Source organism: Cydia fagiglandana, chromosome 18 (assembly GCF_963556715.1).
Source record: "Cydia fagiglandana chromosome 18, ilCydFagi1.1, whole genome shotgun sequence".
In the NCBI taxonomy this organism is placed as follows: Eukaryota; Metazoa; Arthropoda; class Insecta; order Lepidoptera; family Tortricidae; genus Cydia; species Cydia fagiglandana.
The window spans coordinates 15,617,386-15,635,592 of NC_085949.1; the positions used below are offsets into that span (position 1 = coordinate 15,617,386).

The window sequence follows — 18,207 nt, forward strand, 5'->3', positions numbered from 1 at the left end:
ATGTGCGTTTGTACATCTGTGACTGTGTCTGTGGCAAATGTAGCTCTGAAACGTGTGAACCGTTTTTGGATACGGCGATTTTATTTTATTTATTTTTATTTATTTAGTTAATATGGCCGAATCGGCCCTTTTGTCCCTGCCAAATGCCTGTGATTTAGTATTAAAAATTTAATTTTTAGTGTTCCGTACAAAACTTTGTTTACGGAACACTTATGGGATCACTTCGGTCTTGCAAATCAGTTATTATTTCGTATGTAGCTGGTAGGTAGATAATCCGGACATGTCAAATATCATGGATACAAATGAAATAACTTTCAACGATGTTAAGTTTTATTCTTTATTTATTCATAACTTTACATGTCATTTTTAATCTACCAGCGCTTCGGAAAGGACCCATTGCTTAGAGAAGAAACGCCGCAAGAAACTCTGCAGAAGGTCATCTTTTATAACATTTCAACTTAAAACTAATACAAACTAATTTTACATGTCTGAGTCTACCAGCGCTTTTCTAGAGGAAAAACGCTGAGAAACTACAAAATACTAGAATCATATTTTTAACTCACTAGCTAAAGTAGATTAACCAGCTTGAAATGAAAGTCATTAATAAGTCATACATTAGCTAAATTAAAAATACGATTTCTAGACTAAGTACTAAGCACAATAAAATTAACGATAGCGCAAATCGAATATAAAATTGTTAAAAGAAAATAGTTTGTTTAGGGTTCCGTACCCAAAGGATAAAACGGGACCCTATTACTAAGACTTCGCTGGCTGTCCATCCGTCCGTCCGTCTGTCACCAGGCTGTATCTCACGAACCGTGATAGCTAGACAGATGAAATTTTCACAGATGATGTATTTCTGTTGCCGCTATAACAACAAATACTAAAAACAGAATAAAATAAAGATTTAAATGGGGCTCCCATACAACAAACGTGATTTTTGACCAAAGTTAAGCAACGTCGGGAGTGGTCAGTACTTGGATGGGTGACCGTTTTTTTTCTGCTTTATTTTTGTTTTTTTTTGCATTATGGTACGGAACCCTTCGTGCGCGAGTCCGACTCGCACTTGCCCGGTTTTTTGGGTATAGATAAGAATTAGACTAACTACAAAAAAAAAACATAATATACCGTATGTATGTGTTGTCGGTCGGTTAGTCTTTGTAACGAGTTGGAGAATTTCTGAATCCAGTGAAGGCACTTGTTGAAGACTTGCTAGGACCAAGCAAGAGGGAGACATGGTATTATGACCTCAGCAGTTGAGGTACTTTCATTGCAGTGGGTTAAGTTGTTCGAAGGACCAAAGGAAGGACAAAAGGGGCATTGAGGTTTCTTGTGGATTTTCTAAATATGATGGAGCAACATCTGGTCAAAATCACAGGGAATTATTAGACTGTTATCCTCATTAATGATGGGGTTAATCAAACCAAGTATTATCCGTGTATTTATGAAGTACTTTAGCATTTTCCTTGACAGCTGATAACACAAGGTTTACTTGTCTTCACTTGTTCCATGTATGCCCTTCTTGGCTTCCCTTTCTCTCTTCCAGTTTCCCTTGGTTTATTAGATATGAGGGCAGCATATTATGACCAGTCATAATGACTTGGGAAAAGGCAATTGGGAATAAATTATTTTGATCTCGATCCAGAAGTTTCTTCATATTATTCACTATTTTCCTGACAGCAGGGTAAGGTATGTTAAGACACCAGCCAAATTTCTCGTTTCCCCTGCCTACAACAAATAAATTATTCTCAAAATAATATTTTTTCATGGGCTTGTACTCTTCTCAATTATTATCAATTTGGGGTAAATCAGTTTTCCAAATTGGTCATGGAAGTAAGAAAATCAAAAACGAACATAATCAAGCACTAAAACAAGAAGACAAGAAGAACGATAACGTCTATAAAAAACACTTTAATAAAAATAAAATACCACTTTATCCGCCAGTCGCAGGTCGCAGCAGCTCGCGTCAGGATCCACTTAGCCACAGAAGCTTCCTAGGGTGAATGATGGAGATGGTCTTAACACGATATTAGTAGCTTCATCCGCAGTGTCTGAAAAAAAAGGAAAATTAAATCATAATGAAAAGTATCTATTCTATTTCAATGTCTTCCCCATTTCTCTATTTGTTTTGTATTCAAATCTTAAAACACCACAAGTGAAGTTTTTCACCCTTTTCCCGGTGTTTGATTGAGCTGTAATTTTGCATAAACATAATATGTATGTTTCAGTCAGCTAGTCACCAGACATAATTGATGATGATGATGATGATTTAAAGTGATCTGACGGAAGAGAGCGTTCTTGTCTTTATATTAAAAGCTGAAAAATAAATCAAGTATTTAGTTACACTTAAGACATAAAGTACCTAGTTAATGAATAGGTATCAGTCTTATTTTCTCCAGCGAGCGCAGCCAAGTAAGTATCTATTTAGGGCTTTATAAAAGTGACTTTTTTTGTTCCATTCGTATATAAATTGTCACCGCTTTCTGCCACGAGCAAACCCACCGTATTATAAACTTTAACAAATATTTACAGCAATTGTAACAAATAATAAGTACTAATCTACTTTTTGGAGATGTATAAGGTCTCCAAGCGTAACATAGCTTTTCATCGCCTCCATAGTTTCATTTTTGGAGGCGTAAAACATATCATAACAACAAAAAATGACTAGAAAATTTTGATTGGGATGATGATTGTAAAGATCATCTAATACTCCATTTCGGAGGTGTAAGAAATCTTTTTAAACAATTAGTGACATTTACATGAATTATAAGTCACGTCAGTGCCACTAGTGACTAGCATATCTTATCATAAGACTCGACCGTAGGGAAAACTATGTCCTTTTCTTATAAGTACATTCAGAAAAAGACGAAGGAGGTTATCTTGCGCCACTTGCAACTTGACAGAGGCAGTCATAGCCGCAAATATAAAGACGAGACTGAACCCTGATGTCCGTATAATACAGAATTCAAAACGCTGACAAAAATAAGCAGCCTGTAGCAACAAAACCATGACAAAACGCAGACTTTCAGAGTACCTAAGTCCGATCGACTTTACAAACCTCAAATCTGGACAATAATTCAGTTTATCTTCTTAATACATCTCGTTCTTATCGTCATACAGTTAGCAAAAGAAATATATGCGCCCCTGTATAGAAGCTTCTATGCAGGTGAGTTTACTTTTCTCTGCTACTAACTGTAGGTTTCAAAGTCTCATCTCCGCCCTTGCTTTCGAGTTTAGTGTGTGAGATACGACGGTTTTGATAAAATGATTAATTAGAATTACACATTTCCTTTCCACCTTCTCCAGTTTTTGTAATACCTCACACAGTTACTCATGTATCTGATTACTCCGCATCCGATCAGTATTTAAGAATACCTTTTAGTGCTGCTGCACTGGTTTCATACCAATGCCTCCAACAATGCGAAACCTGGCGATTTCTGCGTCTGCCTTGGAATGAGTAAAATACAAAAAACCTATGGACTAGTACCTTAGTTGGGTCCTCCAGTCGAATTGCCTTCTGCATCGTGTTGTCACGAGATGTATTGTGGCTCTTAGGTCCCAGTATCTTTTGCATATATTTTCTGTTTTATTACATAAAGCTCTTCATCTGGTCTCGTACATTAGGCGTATGCCACTCCAAATCAGGTAGATTTGAGTGTAAGCTAGGCCAAATTAGATTTACCGAACACTTGCATATTATGGAATTTATCTTTCAATAAATGATCATATTTTGCAACTGGTCTTAATGATGAGCTATTGCGATTGTATTGTATCAGTCTTCTTTCGTAATTTTTTAAAATATTAATTATTCACATAAATCAAATTTTCTGGCATTTTCCGTTTTCCTCCCCCTCGGTCATTCACTCTTGGCATAGTGATTGTGGTTGTATGACGAGACGTATCTATTGTGGATAGTGCAGCTCTCACAATGCGCCTCCACTTGAAACAGTCTCCAGCGTTACGGAAACATTGGACTATCGTGGTTTGTGTCGCAGTCTTTTCTGTTTTGATTTGTTGTAATATTAATCAGCTGCATACGATTTCTTCTTGATTGCCGCTGTATATGTTAACAAAACTCGTAAGTGAGCTATACACGCGTGTCTAGAACTGTATTTCCTTCTTCGTTGCCATTAAGTATGACACAATTGCAACAAAAGATCCATGAGTGTATTTTCTATATCTTCCATCTTCTTTTTTCACGTCATTTCCGCCTCATATTAATATTTAAAATTTCTTCCAGTCGCTTTCATCATTTTGAGCGGGTGATCAGAATAAGGGCGGTGAGTGTTGATTAGGCCGACCCAAGCGAAGTAACAGTTCTTAGAAGTTGAGGGCTAGGCCTGATTTGATCACATTCTCAGTTACATGTAGAGAAAAGGTCTTGCCTGGTGGGGTTGACCTCAAATCTTCAAAGTCTTCAGATGTTTATTACCGGTGATCATCATCGAAGGAATATGCAGCAATGGAGAAAACACAACGTGGAGGGTATGGCCTTTTGGCCGAATCGGACCCAAAGTTGCTCGGAAGTATTTACCTAATGCAAGTGCAACTGACCTAAGTCAATAACGAAATGTAGAGCATGTCAGAATTGACAGAAGAAGTGATACAAGAAAAACAATGAACACACTGTTTAGAATATATACAGTTGGACTCCTTTTCTGAAAGTCTGCAACGATACAAATAATAGTGTTGTCATTTTCACTCGATGAATTAGGTTTCAATAGTTTAATATACTAAAAATCTATAAAAACGTATGGGGAAGAATTTAGTCCTAATTATAAAATGATTATAATATGGAAATACTAAAAAAAATATTATGAAACTTATCGAAGTTGGGTTTCGCGCATTCGTTTCGTATTGTCATCCTGTAATTGGTCGGCTTGACGTTTCCTCAATCTTAGCTTCTGCTCAAACCCCCTTTTAAGTGGACCCAGGAGTTCGGCGCAGGTGGGACGGTCGTTAGGGTCGTCTTTCAGAAGAAGGCTGAAATATATAAAAATGATAATTAATAAATTAAAATCAGGATTAAACGCCGTTTATTTCCTTGAGTCCCACAGACGCGATATCGCGTTCGGAATAACAACCAAAATTCAATTCTACATTTAAAAACCTCATAGTCAATTTTTGACTGGCATTAGACCTCTAAGGCTCCAGAGCTCTACAGTATATATATAGTCCTCCTCATCGTTTTCGATGACGGCGCACGAACACGCCTGAAAAGATCTTTTTTTTAACTGCTGTCAGTTTTATTATGATTTGTCATCAAGTCTAGATATGCTTTGATATCAGTTAAGTAAGGAACTAAATCATTTGTTATGCATACTTCCCAAGGTAATACATTTTCTAGAAAATGTTTTTTTACGCATTGATTACATGATTACGTACCTTAATAAATATATTAAGCCCATGTTTTCCGGGTTTTTGTTCCGCAGAACAGTATCCTTCTTAAGCCGCACATTCCATCCACTGCATAGATTCTTGTCAATTATAGAATACATGAACATATCCAGCAAAATCACGCCGAGACGGTAGATGTCATCCTTTTGAGTATAACCTAAAGTCAAAGCAAAAGCGAAAACAAAAACATTTGTAAGTATAATGTTTCAACGATAAATAATTTTGAAGTTATTTAATACAATTTGGACAAAATTTACTTATTTACCCGTAAACATATCCGATGTCAACTTAGTAAGTCCAAAATCTCCGATCTTGACGTCATCTGTATCATCATCTGTAAATAATCGTTTATAAAATTAGTTTAGGCTTCCGTCTTTACGACAATAAGATTCACTTAATCATCAAAATAATAAACAGAAAATTTAGAGATGCATTAGGCCTCCAAGCGTCAATAATTTATTAAAATTATGTTCAAGTTACTTTTGAGCAATTAGAGATGTGCGAGGCCTCCAAGCGTATTTAAGTAAAACTGTCATCATTGTCATCGTAATTATGAGCGATTGAAACCGGTTACGTCACAATGAAAAGCTTTTTCACTTTTTCTTTTATGAACTCTATGATGAAAGCTTGACATCACTACACATTATAAAACAAAGTCCCCCGCAGTGTCTGTTTGTGTTTGTATGTTTGTTCGCGATAAACTCAAAAACTACTGAACGGATTTTCATGCGGTTATCACCTATGAATAGAGTAGTTCTTGAGGAAGGTTTAGGTGTATAATATGTTAACCCGTACGAAGCCGGGGCGGGTCGCTAGTAACAAATAAATACAAAATAGATACCTTTGGCTATCAATGAAGGTGGTTCCCTCCTAATTTTACGAGTCTTAGTTCTATCAGTCTCCTGCATTTGTACCATGTATGGAAAATTTATTCGGTACATGGTGTGTTGAATTCTTACGCTGCATTCTAGACATCCGGCGTTAAATGCGTTTTCTAAAGCTACGTTATGTTGGTTATCGTATGGATACCATCCTGGGGAATAATTATTCAACTAAATTATACAATAAACAGGCTAAACACAATAAACGGAAGGATGTCAAATTCAAATGAGTGCCCCCAGCGCAGGAATCGGACCTGGGTTATAGCCATGCTGACGTCATGCATTTTGAAAGATTTTGATCATTTTATGATATGCCATCTTAGAATGAATGTTTGGTCAGTTCATGATGTAGCCAACCAATAATTTCATGAAATTGTGACGTTCCACGGCAAAAGGTACCTTATGGTGGCTGGCGCCATATTTAATGATTGCCATGTCATGAAATGATCAATTCTAAGATCTAGCCACGAAGTTTATATATTTTATGTTATCTTCAAGTTTTGTATACTTGGGTTGAGGTCATGAACACAATAAGATGTCATATAATAATAGCGAGATTTTGTAATTTCAGTATTTTACTTATACTGAATAGTATACTGATACCAACTGATTGATTGACCAAAAACTTTTTTCAATTAAGTTAAAAAGCTTAAAAATCGTTTACTCAAATCACATTAATTAGTTCACTGCTTATTTGCAATTATTACTATACCTACTATGTATATGTGTGTGTTTTAAAATAAAACTGAAACTTACAGCCTGGCAAAAAAAGAGTACAATTTAAAAACTGGCAACACTGTAGTGTCGTCCCTTTCAAATCAATATATCAATATATACAAGAGAACGGCACGACACTACAGTGTTGCCACATTTTAATTTGTACTCTTTTTTGCCAGGCTCTACACTACCTATGTGTATATTGTGTATACGTATTACGTACCCTTTTTGCCTGCAAATTTCCATTGGTACACATCGTTTTCTTTCTCAATACTTGCTACTGGATTATCAAAATAACCAAACGGGATCTTGACTTGGCATATGACACACTCCTTAGTTTCAATCGAAATCACCTAGAAGCAAAATAAAACAATAAGATTAAGTCAATAATAAATAAGTTAACCATTTAGCTGACATCAATAATTATGAGTTGTTGGAAATTAAACTTACATATTACATACATACATATTGACATAAATTAAACATTCATTAAGCATACCCGCTGCAAGCGAGAGTAGTCGTACTAAGGATTAACCTTTTGACCGCCAAAGACGTCAACTGACGCGCATGGCTCCATCCCAATATCAATCTTCGTGCATTCCTATAAGGTTCACGATGACGCGCCGCGCACGATAGGTGTGGTGTTCAAAAGGTTAAATTAATAAAGTTGAAAGCGCAAAGTAATGCAAACTTACCTTAACACAATGGGAACAACATATGTGTCCACAGGGCAACTGGAAAGAGCTGTAGCACCCTTGAAAACAGACTCCGCAATCACCTTCTGTAATATAAATAAAATAATACAAACAGTTTATTTAATATAATAAGCTACGTTTTGCTACAAAAAACAATTTTTCACAATTTGAGGGTAATATGCGTATACGTACTTTTGTTTAAATCCTTTTTCTTGATAAGAATATTGTCCGACCTTAGATCTCCGTGTATGAAGCCTCTGGCGTGCAAATAAGCCAGGCCTGGAAAATTATAATTGATTGGTTAAATTGTAATGTTAACATATTTGTGTGTTTAATTTTATTACAAACGTATAACGTGTAACGTATTTATATATGAGACGTTCCACGGCAAAAGGTACCTTATGGGGGCTGGCGCTTACGTCGCATAGCGCCGCAATAATATTGGAGCGGCGTTAATAATAGTGTAAGCACCATCCGCCATAAGGTACCTTATCCCGTGGGACGTCACATATTTGTTCCTGACCTGAGTTATGGATGTTATCTATATATAAGTAAGTACCTATTTATTTGTCTATATAAGTATGTATATCGTCGCCTAGTACGCATAATTTAGCTTTGCTTATAGTTCGTTTTTTTTAGCATTAGAAAGAACTCCACAGAAGCAAGCGTGCAGTTTTTGTCAGGCTCTTGAATTGTTAATAATTATTGAATTATCTAATGTAGCATGGTCAATACATATAATTTACTTCAAATTATTACCGCTAAAACCCTAATAGCATTTTCTTGTAGGGATTTTGTTGGGCCTTTGTTTACGTATTAGTTGGGCAACCGTTATATTTGGCCGTACGATTTGCTGGAGGGCCCTCGACAAAGGCCCTCCCGAAGATTCCCAACAGAGGGCCATAAGAGTATTTTTTTCGTTGGGCCTATTTAAATAAATCATACAATTATTCAACGGTGGTGGTTTTGGTTGGGCCGTGGTTGGGCCTATACACATTTGTTTGATGGTTGGTTAATTGTTACATTTGGCCGTACGATTTGCTGGAGGGCCCTCGACAAAGGCCCTCCCGAAGATTTCCAACAGAGGGCCATTAGAGTAAGTTTTTCGTTGGGCCTATTTAAATAAATCATACAATTATTCAACGGTGGTGGTTTTGGTAGGGCCGTGGTTGGGCCTATACACATTTGTTTGATGGTTGGTTAATTGTTACATTTGGCCGTATGGCTTGCTGTAGGGTCAACTGCAAAAAAATAAAAAAGGGCAATTTTTTCGTTGTGCTTCTGTTTGCAAATTCAACAATTACCCAACGGCAAGTCTGGTAGGTCGGTAGGTAGTCGTGCACCAGGTTGAAGGCCCAACACAGCTTGTCCCACAAAGGGCCAACATTGTAACTTTAACGTTGGGCCTTGTGTAGGATTCTTACAATACTACCGTAGGTAAATAGTTGTGTAATTTATAGTGTGCCTACAGTCTAATTATGTAATGGGCTTTTGTTTACGAGTCCTACAGTTACCCTACGTTAAGTAAGTGGTTGTGTAATACGACGTTGGGCCTTTGCTGATAAATTTTACAATTACACTACGGTAGGCATTGGTTGTATCCACATGAAGGCCCTAGGCAGCAGTTGTTGTTAATCTTCTCTGTATCGTTCCAATTTTAGTATATGTACTGCCGAAGCAAGTACAATTACTATACACTCTAATTTTTATATATACTAACCGCACTTCGAAACTTCGTAAGCGAGATTTATGTTTTTTGAGATTTAAATTGAGAAAATGTTGGTAAAATACAATTTTTTAAATTTATGTATAATATTTATAGTTATAGCTATTAGATTTATAAGTTACTTTTAAAAAATATTATGATTATATCCGGAATAATCGAGAAAATAACTATAACTTCGATGTTTGGAGACAGTAACGCCATCTAGTGACGCCACAAGCAAACTCAACTGGTATTGTTGGGCATCAGTACCACAGCCAATGTTGGTAAATGCGATATTTGTGCTCACTGGGCCAACGAATGTTATCGTTATTTAGCCACCGGTACCAAAATACACAAAGGCCCATTGTTAGGCGTCAGTGCCACAGCCAATGTTGGTAAATACGATATTTGTCATCATTGGGCCAACGGATGATATCTTTGACTAGCCAACGTTACCAAAATACACAAAGGCCCATTGTTGGGCATCCGTGCCACAGCCAATGTTGGTAAATGCGGTATTCGTCACCATTGGGCCAACGAATGTTGTCGTTGTTTAGCGAACGGTAGCAAAATACACAAAGGCCCATTGTTGGGCCTCAATGCTACAGCCAATGTTGGTAAATGCGATATTTGTCGTCATTGGGCCATCGTATGATATCGTTGATTAGCCAACGTTACCAAAATAAACAAAGGCCCATTGTTGGGCATCAGTGCCACAGCCAATGTTGGTAAACGCGATATTTGTCATCATTGGGCCATCGGATGATATCGTTGATTAGCCAACGTTACCAAAATACACAAAGACCCATTGTTGGGCATCAATGCTACAGCCAATGTTGGTAAATGCAATATTTGTCGTCATTGGGCCATCGCATGATATCGTTGATTAGCCAACGTTACCAAAATAAACAAAGGCCCATTGTTGGGCATCAGTGCCACAGTCAATGTTGGTAAATGCGATATTTGTCATCATTGGGCCATCGGATGATATCGTTGATTAGCCAACGTTACCAAAATACACAAAGGCCCATTGTTGGGCATCAATGCTACAGTCAATGTTGGTAAATACGATATTTGTCGTCATTGGGCCATCGGATGATATCGCTGATTAGCCAACGTTACCAAAATAAACAAAGGCCCGTTGTTGGGCATCAATGCTACAGCTAATGTTGGTAAATGCGATATTTGTCGTCATTGGGCCATCGGATGATATCGTTGATTATCCAACGTTACCAAAATAAACAAAGGCCCATTGTGGGGCATCAGTGCCACAGCCAATGTTGGTAAATGCGATATTTGTTATCATTGGGCCATCAGATGATATCGTTGATTAGCCAACGTTACCAAAATACACAAAGGCCCATTGTTGGGCATCAATGCTACAGCCAATGTTGGTAAATGCGATATTTGTCGTCATTGGGCCATCGGATGATATCGTCGATTAGCCAACGTTACCAAAATAAGCAAAGGCCCATTGTTGGGCATCAGTGCCACAGCCAATGTTGGTAAATGCGATATTTGTCATTATTGGGCCATCGGATGATATCGTTGACTAGCCAACGTTACCAAAATACACAAAAGCCCATAGTTGGGCATCCGTACCACAGCCAATGTTGGTAAATGCGGTATTCGTCACCATTGGGCCAACGAATCTTATCGTTGTTTAGCGAACGGTAGCAAAATACACAAAGGCCCATTGTTGGGCATCACTGCCACTGCTAATGTTGGTAAATGCGATATATGTCATCATTGGGCCAACGAATATTATCGTTGTTTAGCCAACGGTACCAAAATACACAAAGGCCCATTGTTGGGCATCTGTGCCACAGCGAATGTTGGTAAATGCGATGGTGGGCCAATACAAAATTAATGTTGGCTACGGAACGAACCTCATCCCAACGTTTTCCCTACCGTTGGCACCGTGGGCCCCAACGAAAATGCTACTAGGGAAGTGCCTGATTTGGAACCATAAGCTTACTTCTGCGAAGTTCTTTCTAATGCTAAAAAAAAACGGACTATAGTTTGGGGCTTGGTCGATCTGTGGCAGATTGTCCCCAAATATTTAATTTATTTTATGTTTTATAAACTAACTTTGGAATACCAGTACCAGTCATGTCCCCATGTCATACCTTCTGCTATCTTCCAAAAAATAGCCCTTGCTCTAGAAGGCTGTAGGTGCAAATCGGCATCAATAAGTTGAGTAAGGTTAGTGTCACATAATTCTGTTAATATGCACAGCAGTGATGTCCTCGAACTAAAATAAATAGAGATTAAAAATTACCATATTATATAAGTAGCAAAAAAACATGAAAATGGAGTTTAAGTTTAACTGAGGCAGTTAGTAAGAATTTATTATGGTTATTGAAGGTTTGGCTGCATGAGAGTGATTTGTAATAAATTAGTTTTAGTCCCACTCGGCTACACTTCTTTATCAACCACCAGAGATAAGTGAGCGCCTGACCTACATGTATTTCGCGCATGTGGACAAATTTCATGCTGCGCCGCGCATAATAAGAAAACACAAACATAATTGAAGAGTTTGTATTTAATTGTTTAATTGTTTATTTATTAGACATTCATAAGCATAACAGATGCACTAAATCGCTTACAAACTAGCTATACACTTCTTCTTCATCCATTTTTTCATTAAATTAAAAATTAAATTAAAATTATTATAAAATTTTTCATGTCACACATTTCTTGGTCAGATAACGACTCAGGAATACTGAGAGCTCTTTGCCAAAACTACCAACACTATCCGCGAATATGTCGATCTGCGGGGCAACCTTGGACAAGACATTAAGAAGCTCTAAAGCCCGAGCCGTGGGCGAGTTAGCGGCGCGGCGGGTGCGCGCGGGGCACCCCGCGAACAGGCGCGCCGGGCGCCGCGCGGGCAGCGCGCTCAGGCCCGGGGGACAGGGACGCCACACCGGGACGAACAGGCCGAGTCGAGCCAATACACTCGGATTATTTACTGTGTTGTTTATTACTCCATAGTAGTGTATCAACAACAACAGTTTCCGCCTGAGCTCCAGCGTATGAAGCCCCACCATACCCGAGACGAAAAGCGAAGGATACAGGAGAGGGTAGTATCCATACTGCCTCTTGTACAGGTATCGGGCGAATCGTCTTTGGACTCTCTCCACCATTAACTGGTATTTTTCCTCCCTGGGGTCCCACGCTATGGCTCCATACTCTAACTTGCTCCGGACGTAAGCATTGTACAACAATATCGCTACCCTGATGTTTTTAAACTGCGCGGATACCCTCATTATGAACCCGAGCGTTTTCGTAGCGGCTTTACACGTCTGTGTTATATGTGTACGGAAGTCCAGCTCCACATCCAGTTTGAGTCCCAAATCAGATATTTCACTGACTCTTTCAAGCGGAACGTCTCGAAGATGGTATGCAGCGTACACTGGTGAACGAGCCCTAGTAAAAGTGACGGTTTTACACTTAGATGCGTTAAATTGCAGTTTGTTAGCATCACTCCAATCTACAACAGCCTCAATATCTTTCTGCAGTTTGGCACAGTCATCCCGTTCACCAATCTGCAGGAAGAGCTTGAGATCATCTGCAAATAATAGGCACCTAGAGTTTCTGACGACCTTCGGTAGATCGTTGATCATCAGTAGAAACAGAGTCGGTCCCAACGTGCTGCCCTGACTAACACCTGATCGGGTGTAATATGGCTGGGACTGATATCCGGACAATGCTACGTACTGACTACGACCACGTAGGTAATCTGCAAAAAAATTTATCAGCTTAGGCGTGAATCCGAACCCAGCTAACTTCTGTAGCAAAACGTCATTGTCAACCAAATCGAACGCTTTTTTGAAATCAAAATAGGCCGCGTCTACCTGGGACCGGTGATCCATGGCTGTATTCACATAATCTATAAAGCAGATGTGATTTGTTGTGGTTGATCTACCAGTCCTAAAGCCATGTTGAGCGTCATCAAGTTGAGCGGCCGTTTGATTTTTGATTCTATTGTTGACAACGGTTTCGAAGACCTTGCCAAAAACTGACAGCACCGCAATGGGCCGATAGTTACTCACATCGGAACCGACACTGTTCTTGGGTACAGGTGTTACTCTGGTGATTTTCCAGCAAGAAGGGTAGGTAGAGTGCTGTAGTGCCAGATTAAATATATAGAGAAGCGGTTGCTCCAAAACACTAATACAATCGCGGACTAAGAAGGTCGGCACCCCGTCCGGACCCGAGGCAGACCGTGCCCTAAGAGCCCTGACCGCGCGGCGCAGCTCCCGCGCGTCCACGCTGTCGACAGCCACACGCGTCGCATCAGCCTCCGTCGCGCCACAGCGCGCCGCCTCCTCGGCGTCTAAGCGCGGTGCCTCACTGTGGAACACAGAGCTAAAATATTCTGCAAACGCTTCTGCTGCCTCCTGCCCGACCACGATTTTACCTTTATACGAATAGGTACTTTCGCGTCTATCCCTCCTTTTGTTCCTAACATAACTCCAGAATTTATTTGGCTCATTAATAATATCTCGCTCAATGTTATCGAGGTATCGTCCATATGCAACTTTGATTAACATTTTGACATGCCCCCTGTAGTATCTATAGAGCTCTCTGTTAAACAATTTTCCCGTTTGTTTGTATTTTTTTAGGTGAAAGTATTTGCTCTGAATATACCTGATAATTTCCGGTGTATACCACGGAGGATAGATATACCGCCCGGACCTTTTACTTGGCCTTTTATTAGGAACACAGCTAGATATACATTCTTTTAATTTTGTATAGAAAGCTTCGGTCGCCAATTCAACATTACGTGTCTGTAAGACCTCGCCCCAATCGATACAAGCTAGTGATGCGTACAACGACTCAAAATCGGCTTTACGAAAATCCCACACCGGCGGCACGGGGGGGCCACTCAGCGTAGGCGAGGGTGTCAACGGTACACCTCGCGGCAATACTAGCGCTACTTCGAGGGGCGGGTGGTAGGCGTCCGGCGGCACCAGTGGCTCTATATCATCAGACACTGTTAAGCGATCAGAATCCAGCCCACTCAATACCAGGTCCAACAGTCCACCATGGTGATTATGTATTGTGTTGTGTTGGTAGAATTGGCAAAAAGCTAAAAAAGTCTCAAAATGGTTTCGAACCTTAACACTACATGAGTTCAAATTGAAATCGCCTATAATTAACATATCAAGGTCAGAATATTTGCAGGCAGCATTTTCCAGGCATGATAGAACGGATAAGTACTGATTATCATTGTAGCTCGGCGGAAGATAAACTACACAACACAGGAACTTAACATTTTTCCATTGAACTGTGGCAATTACTAACTCCATTTCCTCTGTAATTCCATCTATGTCATAAATTGGGCGCAAAATGAAAGGATTTGATGCTGCGAGTAGAACCCCTCCCCACCCAACGTCGCGTGCTCGATCTTTACGTAGCACTACAAAGCCAGGGGGAAAGAGTTCCGAATCGCTAACAGAACTGGTCAAAAATGTTTCAGTCAACGCAACAAGATCACAAGTACAAACTAAGATATTACTTAAAAATTCTTCTGTTTTGGTTCGCAACCCTCGCACATTTTGATAATACATACAAACAGTTTTGTCATTTTTTGGTTTGTTAACTTTTTGCACGAAAGTTCTGAAGCCACGGCTTAATGCAAACGTCCTTGGGCCAATTTTCACTTGCCATGACATTCTCAACAAGATTAGGTGGCACACTAAGCTTGAAGGACGCGTAGCTACCTCGAGCTTTAAGCGCAGTTACACCACAAATATCTCCGTTAGTAATATCACTAAGATGTTGCCGTACTTGTTCTTCAGTAGTTCCCTCCTTAACGTAGTAAAGGTGTAGGTAATGCCGCCTTTCAGCTGCTTGTAGTGTGGTGCAACCTACGGCTGCAGTTCCCCGCATAACACCTGTAAGAGAGCCACGCGAACGCCTTGGGCTGGTATCCTCATTAGCCTCTGTGTTGTTGACACCGATCGGCACCTGCACATCTGCAACAGCTGCATCCTTAGCCTGCACTCCCTCATTCTTCTTTCCCGCCGCTCCACTAGGCTTGCGCCGCTTTAACTCTTCCTTATCACCGTTGAGCACATGCTGATTCTTCCGCTCTGAACTCACCGGCAACTTATCCACCATTACACTCGCGGATGCAGGTTGCGTGCTAGAAATAGCAGTTGCATTATGTGTGGAGTGGCGCGAAGGGAGAGCTTGAGATGTTTCTGCTTCTATCGAACTAGGATTTTGTTTAGAACTTTTCGTCCCTGGGTTGTTACCTGAGCTCTTTGCAGTCTGTTTCGCTGACTTTTCCTTTCGCTTGCCCTGCTTCTTCCCTACCTCAGTGACAGTAGGAGACACACCTGCAGCAGCAACAGTGGATAAACTGTCTTCAATGGACTCAAGACGCTTTTCGATCGCAGACACGTTTGCGTTGACACGCGACACAATATCCTTAACTGCCAGGGCCATGTGTTTGGAGACAATATGCTCGATTTTGGCGGCCATGTGTTCATTGAAGACACGTTCCAGCTCGTTGCGAACAGCCAACCTAATATTGTCCACATGCATGTTGTCCTCAGTAAGCGAAGCATCAGTTGCTAGTACAGCCGAGAGATCAAAGTGCCGCGGAGGCCGACGTATTGTGACATAAGCACAATACAATGTATACCACATTGAAAAACACCGATTGAGTACAGGACTTGACCACACACATTGCTGATTTTTGACAGGAAGTACCGTTTGTAAGATTTTGATATTTAGGCAAGTAGTAGGCCAATGTCTGGCCTACAACTAAAAAAAAATTAGAGGTGTCGCTACTTCACAATGACATTAAAAAAATGTTTCAATTTTTTTTTTACTTCATTTTTCTTTTTTTTATATGACAACTGGTATTCGTTTTTTGAGTATCGATGCATACCTAAATAAAGAACACTAGTTTATAAAATAAGCAAATCGCTTGAATACATCCCGATTTCCGAAAAACAATACATTAAAGAAAAAAATTCATAAAATCATAAGTCAAAAACTGTCACTAGTAGGATGTTGATACTCAGCAAAGATATCCTTCACCATAAGAGGTACTCATAAAAAAAATCCGAATCTAATTGATTTAAGGGCCAACTTACTATGGGAAACCGACTATAGCCTTTGTTAAATGTCAAAAATTATCACAATCAACTCGAGAAAACGCCAAATGTAGGGCGCCATCGTTCGAAAGTCAAAAGGAAAGTTTTAATCATTTTTGTCGAAAGATGGCAGTCAACTGACTACATTTATAATTTACTTTGACAATATTCCTCTATTTCAAATTCACTTTGAATTAAATGTATTTTTTTTATATACCTAGTATTTAGTTCAGAGTACTCACGTAGTATTATCATTATCATCACATGATATATCTTCCAAGGGGTAATATTTATTGATCCAGGAGTCACCGTAACGAAGTAAGTTTTCATGTTTGAGCTCTGCTAGCGTTTTGGCCTCTTGCATTGTTTTGATTCTATTTTCTTTGTCTTCTGTAGTTAACTCAATACATTTTAAAGCATGAAATTGCTTATCTATTTGGTGGTGCACCTAGAATTTAAAATAGAAAAACATAAACATCACAATTATTGTTTTAATAAATTCCTCTGTTCTCCTTGCACCATTTTTACATGTCTCTGTTTGGCCCGATGGTTGACTGGTAGAGAATACCGTTAACACATTTATTATTATACACTAACTAGAACTAGGCGATAATATAGTAAGAAGCTTTTATATTCTGTAGAAATGTTGCAAATAATAGTTTGCAAAGTTTGAAGGCAACTGACATATTAGTTACATATGAACTTAGCAAGTTAAATAAAATCCTGTAAAAATAAGAAAAACTCTAAACTTACTTGAAAAACTGTTCCGAAAGCGCCTTCATCAATTATTCTAATTATTTTTACATCATTATTAAGCCTTTGTATTGGTATTATCGAATTAATAGAATCCTCAATGAAGGTTAAATCTCCCCCAGTTTGGTGATTCCTTTGATCTGAATCAAACAGTCCCTGTAAAGATACGCGCCAATAAGGACAGCTGCAGAGATAACTGGCCCCCTGCATGAAAATTTGTTCTGCTAACTCTGCAGCGGACTGTGCATGATTACTTTGCCTCACATGTGAATTACTGATAGCAAAGTGCAACTTTGCAGTAATTCACAAAGTGCAACTTTGCTATCCATTTTTGAAGTGCAAAGTAAGCCTTTCCAACTGGTGTGGTGAAAATAATTTAAAACCACATATTTTTGGCTTATGGCTAGCTGCTGCCATATGGTCACAATGGCTTTTTTGCTGGATATAATGCTTTGTTAAAAATATGATCAAAACAAACTTTTAAGACCGAGTTTATAAAAATGTATCAATGAAATTCTATAAACAGAAAGATTATTACCTGATTTGTTAATTCCTGGTCGAACGGGCTCCCAGCCCGGGAAGATGCTGGGGTTAACAAAGTTAGTTGAACTTCCCGCCGGTCTTCAGACTCCACATCTTCAAAATTGTCCATGATTTGATATGAAAATATCACAACTTTACTACAATAGCACCTAAATATTGTAAATTAAACTTCTTCCTTTCTCTGAATGCAAATGCGGTAACGAAGAATTAAATAACAGTATGCACCCCTCCGAATTCAGCACCAAAATGGAGGCGGGATTGAGTGGAGCGGGAATTGGGGGAAGCAAAACCTGAGGAGGGGAAGTCTAGACGTCTAGGTTTGACACTGACAGAGAAAAATCTAGATATAATTTCGCGCCTTTTTCTTCGATCAGTGTTTCAAGTAGTAAAATAAAAGT

General features: G+C 39.2%; 1 protein-coding gene and 1 long non-coding RNA gene across 3 annotated transcripts in view; both read right to left on the reverse strand.

Moving 5' to 3' along the window:
- Positions 1–323: 323 nt before the first annotated feature.
- LOC134673401 (uncharacterized) lies at positions 324–18,100 on the reverse strand. Of its 2 annotated transcripts, XM_063531378.1 has the most exons (12): positions 17,805–18,100; positions 17,267–17,422; positions 16,756–16,961; positions 11,525–11,649; positions 7,883–7,969; positions 7,691–7,776; positions 7,219–7,348; positions 6,239–6,430; positions 5,663–5,731; positions 5,386–5,554; positions 1,930–4,983; positions 324–1,728 (listed from the first exon to the last, which is right to left on the reverse strand). In XM_063531378.1, exons 1-11 carry the CDS (start codon positions 17,916–17,918, stop codon positions 4,824–4,826), a joined length of 1,494 nt encoding a protein of 497 aa, XP_063387448.1. In that variant the 5' UTR covers positions 17,919–18,100; the 3' UTR covers positions 324–1,728; positions 1,930–4,823. The 2 variants fall into 2 exon arrangements, with proteins under 2 accessions (XP_063387448.1, XP_063387449.1); XM_063531379.1 differs by lacking the exon at positions 17,267–17,422 and having other exon boundaries at positions 17,805–18,096.
- The window catches only part of LOC134673426 (uncharacterized), a 155,541-nt gene continuing 137,657 nt past the window's right edge, over positions 324–18,207 (reverse strand). Inside the window, exon 2 of the long non-coding RNA XR_010099474.1 lies at positions 324–508. This is a non-coding gene — a long non-coding RNA (uncharacterized LOC134673426). The remainder of the gene's footprint in view (positions 509–18,207) is intronic.

Coding starts and splice junctions, on each gene's coding strand:
- LOC134673401 (XM_063531378.1), bottom strand. CDS start 17,918: ATGGACAATTTTGAAGATGTGGAGTCTGAAGACCGGCGGGAAGTTCAA. Junction 7,970..11,524: donor TTTTTGGAAGATAGCAGAAG/GTATGACATGGG, acceptor ATAATTTTCCAG/GCCTGGCTTATTTGCACGCC. Junction 5,555..5,662: donor GACATCGGATATGTTTACGG/GTAAATAAGTAA, acceptor CTTTGACTTTAG/GTTATACTCAAAAGGATGAC.